The sequence below is a fragment of the Crocuta crocuta genome, unplaced genomic scaffold, assembly GCF_008692635.1.
Source record: "Crocuta crocuta isolate KB4526 unplaced genomic scaffold, BGI_CrCroc_1.0 scaffold219, whole genome shotgun sequence".
Lineage (NCBI taxonomy): Eukaryota > Metazoa > Chordata > Mammalia > Carnivora > Hyaenidae > Crocuta > Crocuta crocuta.
In genome coordinates this window covers 6259224-6278848 of record NW_027551572.1, presented here as the reverse complement: position 1 = coordinate 6278848, position 19625 = coordinate 6259224, and the positions used below count along the sequence as shown (strand labels likewise).

The 19625-nt window shown below is 43.7% G+C and overlaps 1 protein-coding gene across 1 annotated transcript; it reads left to right on the top strand.

Annotated features, from left to right (window-relative positions):
• The first annotated feature begins 6707 nt into the window (after positions 1–6707).
• Positions 6708–7380, top strand: LOC144220834 (peptidyl-prolyl cis-trans isomerase-like 3). The gene has a single exon (XM_077751192.1). The coding sequence runs from the start codon at positions 6840–6842 to the stop codon at positions 7323–7325; it is 486 nt and encodes a 161-aa protein (XP_077607318.1). The 5' UTR covers positions 6708–6839; the 3' UTR covers positions 7326–7380.
• The last annotated feature ends 12245 nt before the right edge of the window (positions 7381–19625 follow it).

The window sequence follows — 19625 nt, the reverse complement described above, 5'->3', positions numbered from 1 at the left end:
GAGAAACTGAGGCTAAGTGGAATGAAAGGCTAAGATCAGAATGTCCATTAGGATAAAAATCACTGAAGTTGCCAAGCATGGGCCCCAGGACCCATCATTCATTGTACGAAATGTGAAGGATCAGTAAAGGATGCACATACTTTCAAAACAACCTCTTAACTCAGTTTCAACTTGCAGGCTGGGGGTGGGGAGTGCGTATTTTTTTACAATCAGCCTTGAGTTCAGCACAAATGAAGACAATTTTTTTTAAAATTTTTAAACTGTTATCCAATAAACATTCATTTAGTAAAATATATTTCTATAAGATTTACTGTGAGCTTAACCATAGAAAACTGTGGGACACTATTTTCAACACTTTATAAATATTAACTAATTCAGTCCTTATAATAGTCCTATGTTGAAGAAAATAGTCCTATATTATTACCCCAATTTACAGATGAGGAAACTAAAGCATGAAGAGATTAAATAACATGCCAGATGTTAGGGAATGATCCCTAAAGCATATGGTTAAGCAAATTGCAGAATATTATATAGATCCCATTCCATCTCTGTTAGGGAAAAAAAGGTAATATATGCGTGTGTGTGTGTGTGTGTGTGTGTGTGTGTGTGTGTGATGTAAGTGCATAGAAAGAGGCCTGCACAGATACACTTCAATCACTGTCGGTGATTACTTCTGGAGAGGGGAGGAGTGGGACGGAGGAGATAAGGAGGACTTTCATAGTTTGCTCATTTTATTTCTCTATCATTTGCATATTCTATAATGGGAATATTCCAGGCATTAACATTCATAATTTTTTACCTTAGAAATATCAAAGTTCCAGCTCTAACAAAGCTACCACCGAAATGAGCTTATCCTCCCTTTGAAGGCACATAAAACTCCATCTGTGGTTTACTGTTGCAGGAATCTCATCAAAACTCTCAAACAAGCACTTCTATTGTACACTACCAGGCATCAGGCTGCTGTATATACTAACTCTTTGGATCTTTACAAAATCATCATAAGGGATATATTCAAATTTTTATTTTAAAAAAATTTTTAAAGTATTTGGGGGCACTTGTGTCATAAAAATGGAACAACTTACGTAGCACATTACATAGCACTTTCCTCATACATCTGTCACCATTTCATCCTCCTAAAATATGGTGAAATAGAAGTTTAAGAGATTATTATTCCCAGTTTATGCATGTGGAATCTAAAACTCAAGAAGAATAAACATGCTCACCCAGGATCACAAGAGAATTAGGAGTAAAACCTAGAAACAAGAACCAGGCCTCCTGACTCAACTGGTCCGATCATGTCTGCCATCTTTCCAACACTTCTTGGTACTGTGATGGGATGTGAGCTCCGGAAGGGGCCTTAGTGATTAGCTAACCCGGTGGCCCTCAGTCCTGGCTATGCAACAGAATCACTTGGAGACCTTTTAAAGTCTATCAGCGCATGGGTCTCATCCCAGACTGATTCAATCTGAACCCATATGGGTAGGGTTTAGACATCTGTATTTTTAATACACTCTTCAGCAATTTTAATGTGTAGTCAGAATTGAGAACCAACAATTTAGCCTTTAAGATGGCAAATAGGTATCATTTGAAACATTAGCTCTGATTCAATGAAAATGATAGGAAAAGTTCTCTGCGCTGTCTAAGGAACACAAACTGTGCTGAGCAGAACCATGAGCGCTGTGATCAGTGAGCAGTGCCTGCCGTGGGCACAGAAGGGATAGGCTATGCGGGAGCTGATCCTGATCTAGGAGGAAACCAAGGGAAGCCAGAGAGCTTACATGACTTACCAAGGAAATGAAACTAGCAAGTGTCACAGCCAAGTCTAAACTCAGGTCTCCTAACGTCTTGCTCAGCCTTCCAATTTTTTTATATAACTGAGTGCTTCCAAACTGACTCACAACCACCAAAATGTCAAACCAGACCTATGGTTAACTTGACCACTAACAGTGTGGCCCCCACCACCTACCTGCTGTGCTGTATGCCTACACCAGTGTCACTCACACAGAACTGTAAAGAAGCCCCTGAAACAGGTGTGGCCACAGTGGTCAAGTGGGCACCAGGCACTTCTGGTACCAATTGCTTTCCACTGCTTTTGCCATTCAGGTTGGCCTTGAAGAGAGATGGAGAGAGAGGTAATGCCGAGCCTGGGGTTGAGAAGTATTGCCTTAGCTTCAGTTTACTACTAAGCCACAGAGAGCCTGCTCAGGAACATGCCTGGCAACAGACACCGAGTACCTCCTGCCATGTCCAGATACATCTCTCTCGCATCCAAATCACTGCCTGTCTCAGCAGCCTGTGGGGGCTGGGGTGGTGATGTGTGTGTGTGTGTGTGTGTGTGTGTGTGTGTGTGTGTGTGACTCCGAGATCTGTCATAAAGGCCCCATGAGTCATCCACTTCCTGACCAACACACAGTGGAGACAGCTTCAGGATGCACAAAAGCACAGGAAAAGAGCCTCTTGGCCAGAGGTAGGTTATATGTTTTCAGGAAACTGGTTACTTTTAATATAAACACACACAGGGCACCCAAGCTAAGAGCCAACAAGTTTAGTGCCTCCTCATTGAAACAACGCTGTGCAAATGGTTTTATTTAATTTTTTTTAATTGTGGCAAAATATGCATAACATAAAATTTATCATTTTCATTTCAATCATTGTTAGTGCATTTAGTCAATTCAGTGACATTGAATACATTCACATTATTGTGCAGAAGTCACCACCATCCGTCTTCAGAACTTTTTCATCTTCCCAAAGTGAAACTCTGTACCCATTAAACACCAACTCTCCATTCTCTCCTCCCCTCAGCCCTGCTAACCACCATTCTACTTTCTGTCCCTGTGAATTTGGCTAAACTATCTGTCCATAATGTTTTACTTCATTAGTCATTTATCACTTCATTGTTATCTTTGGCTTCTTGGGGTCTTTTTCTCAGAATCCCCTGAATACAAATAGAAATGATTCTCTAAAGTTTCTATTCCTGTTAGGTAGCCATAGATGGGGAAGCAGAGATGACCAAGGGGTATTCAAAATGAGCAAAGAAGTAAGCTTTCAGGGTACCAAACCCAACACATTCTGGTCACTCCTACAAAGAGACACCAGTTTGCTACAATCCATTGTTTTCCGCAGGTGGGTAACAGTGGCTTTGAAAGACAGCCAGCACGGGAGCCACATCATGTCTATTGGGCTCCTACCCTGGCAATTTTGGGGGGAAACCAATGAAAGAAAAGCAGGGCAAGCAATAAACATCAGTGTCTCTGGCCCACACATTTAAATGGTTGTTAATATTCTGCCTCAAAATGCACCTGCAGACTGAAGCTCGCTCTGCACGGCTCTTCAGGAAGAGGGAGGCCATGTCCACAAGGACTGAGGCTGTTTCCAGTCAGCATCCCAGGGGCAATCTCACAGCGCTGCTGGTATAGTGGTGAGCCTGGCTGCCCTCCAGGGGACTCTCACAGTGTCGGTGGTATAGTGACGAGCATAGCTGCCTTCCAGGGGGCATCTCACAAAGCACACTGTCTGCGCCCAGCCACTGGTCTCAAGGCCAGAGTGGATAACACCCCAGGGTATAAGCTTTGGGAGAATTGGAAAGAAGCTCACTTCTGAAAGAAGCCCTATTAAGGGTTTAAAGGTTTTTAACCTGGGGTCCATGGACACCCCACACCACAGCCACGACCCGAAGAAAGTCAAATATCTCCAGATTGATGACTATTTTGAATTCAGACCATGAACTGACCAAGACGAATGTTGTAAGAAATACAACATGTGAAAGGTGAGATACCTTCCTGCAAGGAGCTCACAAGATGGTTAGGAAGCTGGAGCTCAGAGCGCAGGTCTCCGTCCGGCTGAGACTGTACCTGCTGTACCCCGCAGCCATAACCCTTGGAGGAAGGTGCTAGCAGAGCTGGGTGCTTGTGGGAAGAAAGGCTCTGGAGAAAGTTGAGACTCAGGGGCCAGCTGTTTTAAAACCAGTGGCTTTTTGGAGAACAGTCACATCTGACAGTTTTTTTAATTTCTGTGCTTTGATCTCTGAAGTAGGTCTCTACCAAATGCTGGCCAGCCCCTGAGTTGCTGATCAGTGAGAGGAGACCCACCCCCCACCAAGCTATTGTTGCCAAGGAGCCACGGCAGCCCACCACTCACCCATTTCTAGAGGGCCAGAGGCACCTCAGGGGCCTCGCCTGCTGAACACCACCCACAGAACAACTTGCAGAAGCATTTCAAACGAATGCCCTTCCTAACATCTTAGAGCAGCAACATATGGAATGAATGAATGTACAAATAAAAGAGTCTTTTATCTGTACAGATGTTAAAAAAAAAAAACTATAAATACCTTCCCAGGTTTGTAGACATCTTGCTGTTGGTTTCTTCTCCTATTGCCTGGAATAGAAGAATGGGATTGATGCAGAAATGAACCGTCTTAGGAAAACAGGAGAGTGGCAGCTTGATGGCAAACCGTGGACCATAGCAAGTGAATACAGGCATGACATTGGGAACACACTGCAGCCAGTGACCTTTTCAAAATTAAATATGACCATGTCCTGCGCACACCTCCACTAACCTTCCCCTCCGGAAAACTGTTGAGTGGCTTCCCATTGCTCTTAGGACAAAAGCCAAATTCCTCAATGGGGCCTCCAGGGCTGGGCTGTCTGTCCCTGTGCCTCTCCAAACTCATTCCACTCCCTCCTCTCCCTGTCCCAGACTCACACAGCCCCTCCTTTCAGTTCTGTTCTTCATTTGCAGCACACTCCCTCTAGGCTCCAAATTTTTCTGCATGTCATTCCTCCTGCCCCGAATGCTGTTCCTGCTCTGTCCCTCAACACCTTATATTCTTGAGACCCTTGTACTCTTGCGACCTCAACACCAACTTCACTTGCTCCTCTCCCTGTGATTCTCTCTCTAACCATCATGCCCCTCTCTTCACATGCTATGTGAAGCTACCACTTCTCCCATCACTTTTCAGACTTCCTGTTAGATATAGTATAGGATAGAAGATACAAAATAGACATCTATTCCAATTTTCTATGTGCCTTCCTGTCCTACAAAGCTAAATAAAACCTAGTTTCCAGACTCCCTTGCAGCTACACTTCTACATGTGATTTGGGTTCCACAAATCAGATGCCTTGCACACAGCTCGCATTTTTAAAAGTTAAGAAGGGAGAGGGGTTAGCATGAGGTATACATTCTGCCAGCACAGATCAAAACTGGAGTCCCATGGCCATGCACCTGACAACTCTGATCCCCCCTTTACAGTGAAGGCAGTGTATTCTTGGAGCCAGCCTTTCTGGTAATGGCTTCCTGGTTGTGATAGAAGTGGATGCTCTCGGGAATCAAGAGCAAAAATAAACGATTGGGACCTCACAAGATTAAAAGCTTCTGCACAGCAAAGGAAACAACCCAGAAAACTAATAGGCAACCAACGGAATGGGNAAAAAACATTGTTAAAAAAAAAAAAAAAAAAAAAAAAAAAAAGTGGATGCTCTCTGGGTGGGCTATTCCTGAGATCCAGCTCTGGGAGTCATTCCTGGAGGCCTGGGCTGAAGCCTGCTCCTTGTGCACCTCATTCTCTACATTAAATCCCTTTCTGCCTAAACTACTAAGGGGTTCTGCTGCCTGCACTGAGCCCTATCTGTTGTAGGTGGGAAAGTGCTTCTGGGTCTATAAACTGCTGTGGAAATGTGAGTTGTGGTTAGTCATCAATCCCTGGAGCTGCCTTCTGGAAAGGAGCCACAGAAATAGCCATGAGCTATGGAATGTGTAGTTCCAGGAAGAGCAGACAAGTGGCCACACTCTTGAACAGTCTCCCCCAGGGCCAACTGCCATTTTAAAACCAGATCTGCCCCTGAAGCAGGACAAAAATGTCCCTAAGTGTCATTTTTGGAATCCAGTTTCCCTTCTATAGTCTTGTTTCTCCTTACCTGGAAACAGGAACAGGCTGGAGTTGGCAGTGTGTGGCATTTGGGAGGGTTTTCAAGAGGTGAGCATCTCTTAAAGCATATCCAGGAAGGGCTGACATTCCTTTATCAGGTGGAAATCTCATGAATCATCCTAAACGGCTCATACATACCTCTGTCACTTTGGCAAGTCTTTCCTGTATCTTTGATGCTTGCTCATTCTGCAGTCATTCCCAACTCAGGACAGGGAGGAAACAGGCTTTGGGTACTGCTCACTACCCCCACATCATTCACCACACAGGGCAGACCACTGCAGCACCTGGTCCTACGAGGCCCGGCTGAGGCTACTGGGGTAAGTCCCAACAGGATACCAGCATGGAGGGCTTGCTTCTTCAGCACATTTTTTCCCCAGCTGTCTACAAACTCTGGCTCAGCTACAGAGAGCTCAGCTGGAATGCCCCGGGTGTGGCATTCATGAGCCTAAATGGAAAACCCAAAGCTCAGAGGGAGGGTGGGTGAGACGGAACAAACATCACCGAAAGCAGCCTTGGGGCCTCTGATTATTTCTCCATATCACTTTCCTACTCCTTAAAGGCTTGTGGCGATCACCTGCCAGGATGAAAGGCTCTCAGCTAAAGGAGCTCATGGGGAAGAGGGAGAAGTGAAAGATTAAAGACTCAGAGCACTGGGGATATGACTCAAGAGAAGTGGCATGGAGAGAAAGCAGATAAATCGCCACCCGGAAAAAACTGCATTTCTTACTGGCCTGTGTAAAAATGAACCTGCATGCCCGAAGATGCTAATTTTGAAACGTGAACATCTGCAAGGGCGGGCATCTGTCGTTTCAATAAGAGCTGTGTTAACTGAAGTGGGAGGGACTCGTTTTCTAACTTCTCTCATGGAGAATGAGAAATTAAGCAGTAATACTTCCAGAAACCATCAGAAAGAAAAATGTCAGTGACACTGCATACAGATGTAGGTGATATTAAAATAGAAGTCTTCTGTGAGAGGACACCCAAAACATCTGAGAATTGCTTGGCTCTTTGTGCCAGTAATTACTACAATGGCTGTATATTTCATAGAAATATCAAGGGTTTCATGGTTCAAACAGGAGATCCAACAGGTACCGGAAGAGGAGGCAACAGCATCTGGGGCAGGAAATTTGAGGATGAATATAGTGAATATCTTAAGCACAATGTTCAAGGTGTTGTATCGATGGCTAATAATGGCCCAAACACCAATGGATCTCAGTTCTTCATCACCTATGGCAAGCAGCCACATTTGGATATGAAATACACAGTATTTGGAAAGGTAATAGATGGTCTAGAGACTCTAGATGAATTGGAGAACTTACCAGTAAATGAGAAGACATATCGACCTCTTAATGATGTACACATTAAGGACATAACTATTCATGCCAATCCATTTGCACAGTAGCCAGAATAGATCTGGAAGAATATTTGGCAAACTATTCAGAGGAACACACCTATTGTGGTTTACCCAGTTTTAATTATGTCAAGAAACTGCATCATCCTTCTGCTTGTTTACAGCTAAGATCTTCTATGAGTTGGTGGTACCAAACGGCCCTAAACAGCTTTTATTCCCACTATTAGAGCATACTCCTTACTAGTATCTAATGTATTTCTTTAAGTTTAATATTTTAAAAGCCCTTTTGTCTAATTTTTTTATTACATATAGACATTCATTCTTAAAGGCTGAGCCTCAGGGCACCTGGGTGGCTCAGTCATTTCAACATCCAACTTATGCTCAGGTCATGATCTCGTGGTTTGTGAGTCTGAACCCCACAGCAGGCTCACTGCTGTCAGAGCGAACCCACTTTGGATCTGCTGTCCCCCTCTCTTTTTGCCCCTCCCCCACTCATACTCTCTCTTATAAATAAATATTTTTAAATAATTTAAAAAATAAATGCTGACCCNACAAAACACAAAAAAAAAAAAAAAAAAAAATTAATGAACCTGCATCCTTCATGAGTGGGAATTGTCCCTTTATGGTGGGTCAGGGAGTTGGTCTATGTTCTGGGTGAGACTGGGTGCTCCAGGAGCAGAGTCCTGGGAGTCCCTCCTCAGCCACAGCTCAGGGCCCAGCTGCCTCGGAGGGGCAGCTGAGCTATAGGAACAGCCACATGCTCCTTATTTTCATCTACAGCAGCTCCAGTCATGTTTGTTTTTACATGCTGGGCTTCTCAAACAATTTCATTTGAAGGAGGAAATCTACAGAATTGGGCTTAAAAAGAGAGGGAAACCTGGAAAGCCATGGATCTGAGGAAGAATCACTAGATTAGGAATCAGGAAGCTTGGTTCTATCTTAATTTTCTGGGCCACCTGAGCAAGTTATTTCACCCTTCTGGCTTGGGCTTCCTCATCCAAATATAGGAGAAGTACCAACTCCATAAGTCTATTGCAAGTGTTCCATGAGGTAATGGGACAGAGGTGTTAGCCAGTGCCTGCCTGTGGTATTTATTACCGAGATGTCTTCCACAAAGAATCTACCCTAAGAGAAAGGAGGTAAGATGATATAATTTGGACCAGTGATCATACCCTAAAATCAGTCCTCCATGGACTTCCAGCTGCATTCTAGGGGGAGCCAACAGCAAATAAAATGTGAAGAGCTATGGAGATAAAAACCCATAAGCCATTGGGAGCAAAGCCCCACTGCTCTAGATTCATGAAACAAAGAACAACACAAAGGTGAAGATCAGGGGCTGCCCCAACTAAGCTGAGAGGCCAATTCAGGCCAGCAGTGTGAACAGAAAAGGCAGAGCAGTCTCATTTCGGTGGCCCTGGTGCTACTGCGCTTTGGCAGGCATCCTCAGCATCAAGTTTCAGGAGCTCTGTGAGCATGGCGGCCTCAACAGGAGCCATCACCATTGGTGAGAATCAATGCAGAAGGTGGGGATAAGGGTTCAGGGCATACATGGGTCACCCTTGGGGACTCTCAGAAACAACAAGGATGACCTTAAGAGAGACAGAGGACCTGCCTCAAAAGGTAAGGACAGAGCCTACAAAAGAAATACAACACTGATTGGTACCTTTCCATGAAAGCTGCAGATGGTTATGACCTGGCAAACACCAGTGACAAACACAAGATGCGGGTAACAGTTTAAAATGAGAATATGAGAAACAATCCAAGGTAGTCCATGGTTAATGCTTCACCCTCTCCCACTCACACACATTTAAGTCCTGTCTTGGTACAGGGAAAGAGAAGGGCACTTTCCACTGGGGTCATTAGGGAGGCTGCTCTGTAGTGGTCAGCTCTCGCTGGGCCTCTTAGGGTGAGAAGAACTGAAAAGCTTCCAGGCAAAGCAAAGAGCATGAGCAGGAAACACAGAAGAAGCATTGGAGGCAATTTTAGGGAAGATTTAGAGGCTAGCAAATCAATCATGTAACCAAGGAGCTAGAAGCCAGAGAAGATGGACCCCGGGAAAGGGCTCTTTCCAGAACAGCTTCGGAGCCGGGACCACACAGCAGGATCCCTCACCCTCAATCATCTGAGCTTCCCAGGCACTTCCATTCCATGCTATGCAAAATGAGGACAATGACACCTTCCATTTACCTCTAACCGTACATTATAAGAAAATCCATGTGCTGATGTCTAGAAAAATGTCTTTAGAGGGCACATGAAAGGTCTATAACCAATTTTTTAAAACAGAAGTAAACATTTCTAGGCAGTAGAGTCACAGACAGACCCTTTTGAAATTCTCTCGTTCTTTAATTGACTCCAAAGTCAACATAATTCAAAACTATTGCAAACAGTCTTCAGGAATTCTTGGAACCCTGAAGTTTATCATGGGCCCCTTAAGATCCTTGATGGGATCTTAAGATGGAAACTCCCATCTTGGGGAAATTATCACTCCTTTATAATACTTTTTTATGCCATATTTAAGTTTATTATTTTGAGACAGAGGCAGAGAGAGAGGGAGAGAGAGAATCCCATGCACGCTTCACACTGTCAGCATAGAAGCTGACACAGGGCTCGATCTCACAAACCAAGAGATCATGACCTGAACCAAAATTAAGTCAGACGCTTGACCAGCTGAGACATCCAGGCACCTCTGCTATTTTATATGGCAATACCCTGAACTGAATAATCAGTATCCTCAGTCATTTCAATTATCAAGTAGAAAGACAAGGTGGCTGAGAACGCACTTTGGAGTCAACTAGGCTGAGGTTCTAATTTCAATTCTGCTACAATCTGTGTGATCCAAGGAAGTGCGACCATTGAACAATTGCCCTGGATCCACACCAGTGGCCTGACACTCTTGGAGGTGGGTGGAAGCTGTGTCTCCTCTCACAATAACGTGGGGCACAGTGTTATGTTTCAGTGAAAGCAATTCTCCAACGCACAGACATTCCTGGCAAACTGGACCAAAGCAGTCATGCACCCCATTCCTATGAGGTGGATGACATCCTTAGGTGTACCTACAAGATTTTGCATTGATGCTTCACTCAAGGCAAACTCAACCATTGTGAAGTCAGAATCAGCCAACCTTCTCATGGACCGAGGGACAGAGCTTTCCATTGATGTTGGGGTCCCCGAAGTAAGTGTCGGAGTCCTGGGTTTGCTGAGCTATCTCTTGTATCTTGTTCCTACAGTGGTAGAAATGACTGCGCAGATTTTCTATCCTACAGACCTCTTCCTGCCACTCATTTCACCAATGAAAACCTGTTTCTAACATGTCTTACACTAATTAACAGAAGCTCTGATGAGGGTGTAGGTGATGATATTTGAAGCTCCTGCCCGTAGCCACCTTTAGAGAGGGGGTTTCTTATGCAGTGCTTTCAGTGTCAACCAACCACTCCTGGGAGGTTGAAATTTATCTCACATATGCAAATGCATCATGCTGTTTAAAGTTTATTCATTTATTTTGAGTGGGGGAAGGGGCAAAGAGAGGGAGAAAAAGAATCTCAAGCAGGCGCCATGCTGTCAGCCCAGAGCCCGATTCAGGGCTCAAACTCACGAACCATGCAATCATGACTTGAACCAAAATCAAGTCAGATGCTTGGCCAACTGTGCCACCCAGGTGCCCCACATCATGCTGTTTATAATGAAGTTATGAGAATAAATTATAAACAATACAACAGCAAGTTATTTGACTTTCTGAGTCTTAGTTTACTCATCTCTATAACAGGAACAAAAATACCTACCTCACTGCACTCTGTTGAGAAATAAATGAGATATCAATAATAACAGCTAACACTTAGGAAGCACCAAGTGTTGCCTGATATATTGCTAAGTACTATACATGCATTACCTCTTTTCATCCAAAAGACAACCCTACGTATGAGGTAGGCACTCCTTCTGTCTCCTGTTTATAGGAGAACCCACAGATGAGAGTTTAAGTGGTAACAAGATCAAGAAAATTGTATTTAGGGACCTGGTGTTGTTTGATATATAGCAGGTGCTTGACAAATGGTAGCTATGATGCTCATTGTCAAAGTGATGAGCTGTTACATTTGTTCCTAGAAATCTGGCTTTTGAATCTGATGAACAATAGTGCAACTTTTTAAATTTTGATGCTTGAAATTTGGGTCTATAAATATCCTCTTGGAGGAGAGGCTTCATTACGTAATTTTAGAATGGTTCCACTTTAGTATCTTAATCACCTTCCCACAGTAAAATTATTCTTTATATTCCCCAAATAAACTTTAGGTTATTGATTAAAGCACAGGGGAAAATGATGCCAACAGGACATCAAGAGCCTGGGGGTGTGGTGTGGTGTGGGGTGGGGTGGTGTGGGGTGGGGTGGTGTGGCTGGTGATGTAGTCCCCCCAGTTCTCACACTGTGGTCTTGTAAGGACTCTGTTTCCTCCTATGTATATCAGGGAATTGAAACTAGATGGTTTCTACAGATCTTTCCATTTTAACATTCGATGAGCTAGAATTTCCTTTTTTTCCCCTATGCCCTGGTTTCTAGTGTTTGTTTTCTTTTTAACTAAATAAGGCCTCAACATATATAACAAAATTGATTTATCTACTTTTTGAATTCCCTTCATATAGTTCCATAAATAAGAGAGTTTTTATTTTAGTCTGGGTTTGCTCTGGCCTGATAGTTCTACTTCTAGAATTTATAACACTGATATGTAAACAGTGTTAATTATTAAAGTGTAGTTGTAATAGCAAGAGACTGAATGCAACCTGGAGGCCTACCTCTATTTAGTTTGCTGGGGCTTCCAGAACAAGCACCACAGACTGGGTGGCCTCAAAATAGATACTTATTTTCTTCTGGCTCTGGAGGCTAGAAGTCCAAGATCTAAGTGTCAGCAGGGATGGTTTCTGCTGAGGCTTCTCTCTTAGCTTGTAGTCTTCTCTCTGTGCCTTCACAGTCTTCCCTCCATGTGTTTGTCTGTGTTCTAATCTCTTCTTCTAAGAATACTAGTTAGGGGCGCCAAGGTGGCTCAGTCAGTGAAGTATCTGACTTTGGCTCAGGTCATGATATCACTGTTTGTAAGTTCAAGCCCCACATCAGGCTCTGTGCTGACAGCTTGGAGCTTGGAGCCTGCTTCAGATTCTGGGTCTCCCTCTCTCTCCCTCTGTGTCCCTCCCCCACTTGTGCTCTGTCTGTCTTTTCCATACAAGAGTAAGCCTAGGAATTTTACTTCATTCTAGGTCAGGCTGCCTGCAGAGATGGACCCTTTCCTCTGCTGCCTCATTGCCAGTTACATTAAATACAGTATATGACAAGACTTTATTAATACTGTACTGTAGTCAACATACAGGCAAGCATATATAATGGCCTCCATGCAGAAAAAAGAGTCCATTGGGAGCGCCTGGTGGCTCAGTGGGTTGACTGTCCAACTTCAGCTTACGTCATGATCTCTAGGTCCATGGGTTCGAGCCCTGTGTCAGGCTCTGTGTTGACAGCTCAGATCCTGGACCCTGCTTCTGATTCTGTGTCTCCTTTTCTCTCTCCCCCTCCACTGCTCACATTCTGTCTGTCTCTCTCTCTCAGAAACAAATAAACATTAAAAAAATTTTAATACAAAAATATTTTCTTAAATAAAAAGATTCCATTGAGCCAATTGATAGCAGTGATTCTGTTAGTGATAGTGGGGGTCCTTGTGTAGGACGACAGCACAAGAACCCTCCTCTCTCTTGTCTCCCACATACCAACCATAAGATTTTCAAAGGTAAGTGCAGGTTAATTTGTTTATTTTCTTTATATTTTGCATTTTCTTTATTATTTTATATTATATTGTCATATTATAATCATTTTTATATGAATATTTTTGGGTTGTGGAACAAATCATCTGAGTTTCTATTATTTCTTAGGGGGAAATTCTCTTTGGATTACAAGCATGTTTCCAGAATGAATTATGCTCACAAATCAAGGCTTTCCTATACATTTTTGCCGATTGATGCATGGACTAATTTTGGAAGTCAAGTAAAAAACAAACAAGCAAGCAAAAACAGAAAGTTTGTCCCCAAAAAAAGATCCTGATGCACTGGGGCATAGGAGCAAGAAAGTGATTTGATTTTCACTACAAACTCTCATGTAAATATGAGATGTTGTGCCATAAGCAAATCATCTAATTTTTAAAGTAAATGAAATGTTAAAAATTAATTTAAAATACTGGAAAAGCTTAGGTTTAGAAGAGCACATAAGCTACATTTAGATTTGTTGTACAAAGCTCCAGCGTGTTAAAGGGTTTTGCTTTATCTTCAAGTATTTCCCCTACCCTTGGGGTATTTCTGCATAAATGCCTCTTCAAGGATGTCTGTCTCCATGGCAGCTGGCCCGGCCAGTGCTGTCTGATCTCTCTTTGTAGCTCCCATCCTCTCTCTCTCTCTCTCTCTCTCTTTCTCTCTCTTCCCCTCCCTCCCTCCCTCCCTTCCTCTCTTTCTCTCTCTCTCTCTCACACACACACACTAGCACACCTGAAGAAGTGGAACTTTCCAGAATTCTGGAGAACGTTGAGAGAGTTCCAATGTACCTTGTCAGGCTATTTCCTACTGCCAAAATGAAGGAAAAGGGGACACACTGGAAAAGAAGCCATCACTCCAAATAGAATAGAAATGGAAGCGCTGCAAAGTAAATAGCTGAAAATTTCACAAGTGTCATTCACCATTCACAAAGACTGTTTTTAGACAACATAATAATCCACTACAACATTTATTCTGTCTGCGGGACTATTACAGCACAATTTTACCTTTTCATCTTCCCCGGAATAGTGTGATTCTTTAGTAGTCATTCTTTGTCTTCTCCAAGTTTTGGGGTCAGANCACTGCTGTTGGCAGCCTGAAAAACCGCGAGAGGATTCTCAAGCTTCAGTGTTCTGACACAGTCCCAAATCACTGCTCTCTAACCAGCCTTTTCCTTGGCATGGTTTAGGATTGTTCACTGTGCTCTGTCTGTGCCTGGAATATCTCCCCCTCTACTCTTCCCTCATCTTTAAAGTTCCAGTTCTTCCAGGAATCCTTGCTTGACCACAATTTACACTGCATCTTCTCTTTTTTAAGTCCCTAAGGTGTAATCTAGCAGGTGTTAATCAGGCCCCAACTATGGGCCATATTGTTGGGGTGGAAGGAACAGCCATCTGCTCAATCTGACTCATGGGAATAGGGGGGAATTACTCTAAGAATAAATAAAAGGTAAGGAAGGAGACAGGGATGTCACAGGATCTGATTTGTGCCGTGTACAGCAGGAACTAAGTTTTCAAGATATTCTGGATCTGAAGTGTTTTTAGAGACATTAGCAGCAGAAAGTCTCAAGCTTCCTTGTGCTGGCGCCCCAACCATTAACAGAGCTGCTACCCTCTGTGTGTCTGCTTCTTTCTCCATCTCCACCAGCTGGTCTCCCCTGCTCAGTCACAGTTTTGCTGGCTTTTAGCTTTAGTGATTTACCCATGATTTGGCTGGAGAGGGTCCTGGAAGTACCACCTAGTATCCTTCCATCGTTTCCTCCTGTCACCAACTGGCAACTTGTTTCAGTGTTTTGAACTTCAAATTCCCAAGTAAGAACGCCTGACTTTCCCTGTAAAGCTTTTTGAACCAGGACATTATGGGCTTTTGGTCATAGCCAGCCAGTGACTTGGTGGATCTTAGGTGAAATGGCCCATCACTAGCTTGGAGATGCTGAGAGGTTCTCAGGGATTTGATGAGGGCTCTGAGGTCATGTCTGGCCTGAAATGTCTAAGGATGATTATGCTGGTAGCAGTTGTAGGCTGGTGTCTGCACGGGTCTTCTTCACTCCAAAATCACAATAAAGGCAAGAGGGGAGCAGTCTCCTCGAGGCACCTCAAAAATACTGGAACATCCATTTGAAAGAAAACCCATTTCTGGCAAGTGGCCTGGAGGCGACCTATACCATCACCATTTGGGTACAAAACAGGACATATACTAGATAACTTCTTAAATTAGGCACAGGCTGATGAGCCCAGAAACTTACAAGTATCAGTTATACACAGATGACCAAGACCTCACCCTTGATGTATGGGGCCTGTATTTGTCAGGATTTTCCAGGGAAACAGAACCAGTAAGTTCTCTGTCAATCTCTCTCTCTCTCTCTCTCTCTCTCTCTCTCTCTCTCTCTCTCTCTATATACACACACACACATGAATTGGCTCTTGGATTATAGGGGCCAAGAAGTCCCACAGTCTGCCATCTACAAACTGGAGAACCAGAAGCCTGTAGTGTAATACAGTCCTACTCCAAAGACCTGAGAGTTACTGGAGCCAATGGTATAAACCCCAATCCAAGTCTGAAGGCCCAAGAACCAGGAGCACCAATGTCTGAAGGCAGAAGATCAGTTGCCCAGCTCAAATCAGAAGCAAAACAAAGCAAAAAAACAGCAAATGCTCCCTTCCTCTGCCTTTTTATTCTATTCAGTCCCTCAGTGCACTGGACGATGCCCACCCACATTGGTGATATCTCTATTCAGTTTACTGATTCAAATGCTAATGCTAATCTCTTCTGGAAACTCCCTCACAAACACATCTAAAAATGATGTTTTACCAGTTATGTAGACATCCCTTGGGCCAGTCAAGATGATACATAAAATTAACATCACAGAGCCCCATCTAGGAGGGAAGATTGACATGTAGAGAAATATGTTCCCAAACAGTAGGAAGCATTGAGATAGCACAAAAGAAAGAATCATTCTTTAAGGGAAGGCTTCCTCAGGGAAGCAAAACTGTGAGTAACAATTTTAACTGGCAGGCAAGGAGAGCAAGACGTCCTGGGCAGAGGCATGGGGGTGTGGACGCAAGGAGAAAGGTGGGAAATGGAGCAGGGCCGTCCAGGTCAGAGTTGTTATAAAATATGAAGGGAATGGGAGCAGCAGTTGAGGCTGGAGAGAGATACACAGGGACCAGATCATGAAGACCTTTGGCCTCAAAAAGGAACCACTAGAGTTTTAAGGAGGGGAGAGGCATTACTATGGCAGAATGTGGACAATAAACTGAGAGGAGATTAGAGGCAGGAAGATCAGTCAGGATAGTGTTAGATTTGAAACAAGACATTGGCAGGGAAATAAAGAGGAGAATGTGGCTTTGAAAGAGCAAGAGTGGAGAACAAGTTTTGCAGGGAGAAGGGCAGATAACAAATAGTGTTTGGTGCATGTTGAGTTTAAAATGCATCAAGGCCACTCAGGTGTATTTCCAACAGGGGATTTTGGACAGATGGTCCTGGAGCTAAGTAAGGAGAGAGATCAGAGCTGTAGATAGAAATCTGGGAGTCCTGTGTATCGAAGTGGAGGTTAAAGCTATGGGCTTGAAGTAAGTCCCTGAGGATGGAAGGCAGGGAAAAGAGTAGAAGAAATATGAAAATGGAATCCTGGCAGTAATACCACAATGGATTATAGGGTATCTTGTAACATTTCTGCATGTTTCTCTTCCAAATTCAACCAAATTCTCCGTGTTATCTTCTTCCTGTATCTTTATCGCTCTCTTTTCAGCTCCTCCTTTCTAAGCTACTGTGAGCCTACTCAGTGCCTTTGCACAAAGGAGAAAAGAACATCCCCTTTGATGTACTTGATTTGGCAAATCAGTTTTGGATAAATTAAAAAAAAAAAAAAACTGCCCATCCTTTGGGTTATGGTGGCCTTGTGCTAGTGTGGAGCCCAATAATAAAGCTGAGCTTGATTTACCACCTCAGCCAGGGCCTTCATGCAGTGCACAAACTGTTCAACCTTATGAAGCAGCCTTGGCCCCCATCCAACAAGGTCTACACAATAAGATTCCAAATAAGGCCCATAAGAAATACTTGCAGTTGGGGGTGCCTGGGTGGCTCAGTCGGTTAAGCGTCAGACTTCGGCTTAGGTCATGATCTCACGGTTCATGGGTTCGAGCCCCGTGTCAGGCTCTNAAAAAAATTTTTTGAAAGCAGCATTTTATTCCCTTCCTTGCACCACACTGATCTAGCAAGTTTTGTAAATGATAGCTTTTCAAAACTGCTCAGCTTTTAACAGTTGAGAAATGAAAGCATCAGACCAACCTCTCTCACACATAAGCAGCTCCTGGTCCTTGTCCCTAATTCTAGTGGAGAAAAGCCACGGAATTCTCTCTTTCAAAGGACGGCATCTCTGAGATGCTAGCAACCTTATATTCCATGGCTTTCGCTTGGCTTGCTCTCAGCCTCATGCCATGCCTCCCCTGTGTCTCTTTCAAGCCTTTCTTTAAAGCAGCCTCCGTCTCGTCTTTGTTCTCTGTCCTTTGGGTATGGTCTCTTTCTGAAAAATTGATTTATATTATTATTGAACATAATTGAAGAATCCTCTACCTTTGAGATCCAGAAGTCACCTTATCTAAAAGGATTTATTCATGCTTGATATTGACGTGGCCTGTGCACATTATAACCCTTGAGGCGAGGTCCATGCTTCTGCAAATGCTCTACCATGTTTAAAGTTATGGTGCATATAATTACAAGTTTCATTTCATTGATATTATTAATAATAAATTTCTGATGTGAATTAGACTCTCAAATGTCTGAGGTGGTTTTGAATGGGAAAGAGAAGATTAGAGGGAACTTCAAAGAAGATAGAACATTGGTATCAGTAAACTTTGAAATTAGAAAAAAGAGAGACAAAAAAGCTATTCTCAGTTAAATTGAGAGTAGCATCGAAGATACCTGGAGCTCCAGTTAATTCTATTAGATTGCTATCCTCATATCTGGCACAAGTAAAAGAAACTCAGCCATAGTCCTGCCAGCCATCAGATCAAATTACTTCCATTTTCCTGTGTCTCTTTCTAATCCCTGTCCAAATGTATATGATGCGTTCATAGTTTTAGTCACAGATCCTGGCTAATTTCACTAGATTTCAAACCCTCTGATTTGAAACTGAATTCAAGGCGATGTAAGTATGAATTGAGCATTTATTATTTTTTACATTTGAGCCATGGGGACGTCTGCCAGGCAAGTATTGCCCTGTAGAATTTACTATCTCCTAAACAATTGTGCCAAATACCAGAGCACAGCAGAATGTAGAGGCAGAGGCGAGGAGAGAACACCAGCACTGGGAGTCAGGGGCTGAGGGCTCTGACTATTTTTCCTGTCACCAACCAGCTATGATCTAGGGCAAGTCTGCCTCTCTAGGTGCTTCCATTTCCTCATCTGTAAAAGGAAGGGATTGGGCTTGAACACTGGTTTTTATTTTTTTATTTATTTATTTTTGGAACACTGGTTTTTAAACTTGCAGACGATGCTGGGGCAGATGGTGTGGTGCCCTAGGGCTCATGTCTGTCCACCTCCCTCCAGGCCAAGCAGTTCCATCTTTTCTGGCTTTCATGCCCGAGCATCTGAGTCCAAAGTGTCTGACAACATGACAGACCTTGTGCATTCAGGGCCCTCTCAGAAAAGCCAGAACACAGGTCACCCTGTTTATCAACAGCACAGGCAGCTAGAGCTGAAAGAAAGACATCAAGGAGAGCAGGAGTGGAAAAGGAGAGCTTGGTGGAGAAGGCAGGGCTTGGAAGACCTTGAAAGAAGAATTTTTTAGGAAAGTCAGAGGGAAGAGGGAGAGGAGAACTTTTCAGGAAAGGCACAGTAATACCTGCAGGTGCCCAGAAGACAGAACCCACTTGAGCCGGAGCTGGGCCTGGGGAGCAGAGGAGAAGGTTATGAAACAGGATAGAAATAAAGGCCTGAGCACTTGAAAACAAGCAGGTAAATGCAAGGCTGACAGGATAAGCTATAAGATCTCCTGAAGATTTCTGAGCAAGGGGATGACATGCTGAAATTGGTGCCTAAGGAAGATTAGTCTGTCAGGTTTTCACAAAGCACGCTCTTCCTGATGCTCAGGAGGTGCCTGTAGGCACTGAGAATACAAAGCTGCAAAAGGCGGTAGCTGCTCTTGAGGAGCCTTGCCAAGGGGAATACAGAATGGGTTGAAGCGCGGGAGAGCCACAGTTGGGGCTGGATTAAGAAAGTGGCAGAGAGGGGCGCCTGGGTGGCTTAGTCGGTTAAGCGTCCAACTTTCGCTTAGGTCGTGATCTCGCGGTTCGTAGGTTCGAGCCCCGCGTCGGGCTCTGTGCTGACTGCCAGCTCAGAGCCTGGAGCCTGTTTCAGTCTGTGACTCCCTCTCTCTCTCTGGCCCTCCCCTGCTCGCGCTCTCTCTCTCTCTCTCTCTCCTAGAAATAAATAAAACATTAAAAAAAAAAAAATAAAAAAAAAAAAAAAGAAAGTGGCAGAGAGAAGGGAGGAGAAGGGAGAGATGAGAGAGACACCACTAAATAAAAACTAACAGGACTTAGTGACCAACTGAATAAAGTAATTCAAAGAGAG

Coding starts and splice junctions, on each gene's coding strand:
- LOC144220834 (XM_077751192.1), top strand. CDS start 6,840: ATGTCAGTGACACTGCATACAGATGTAGGTGATATTAAAATAGAAGTC.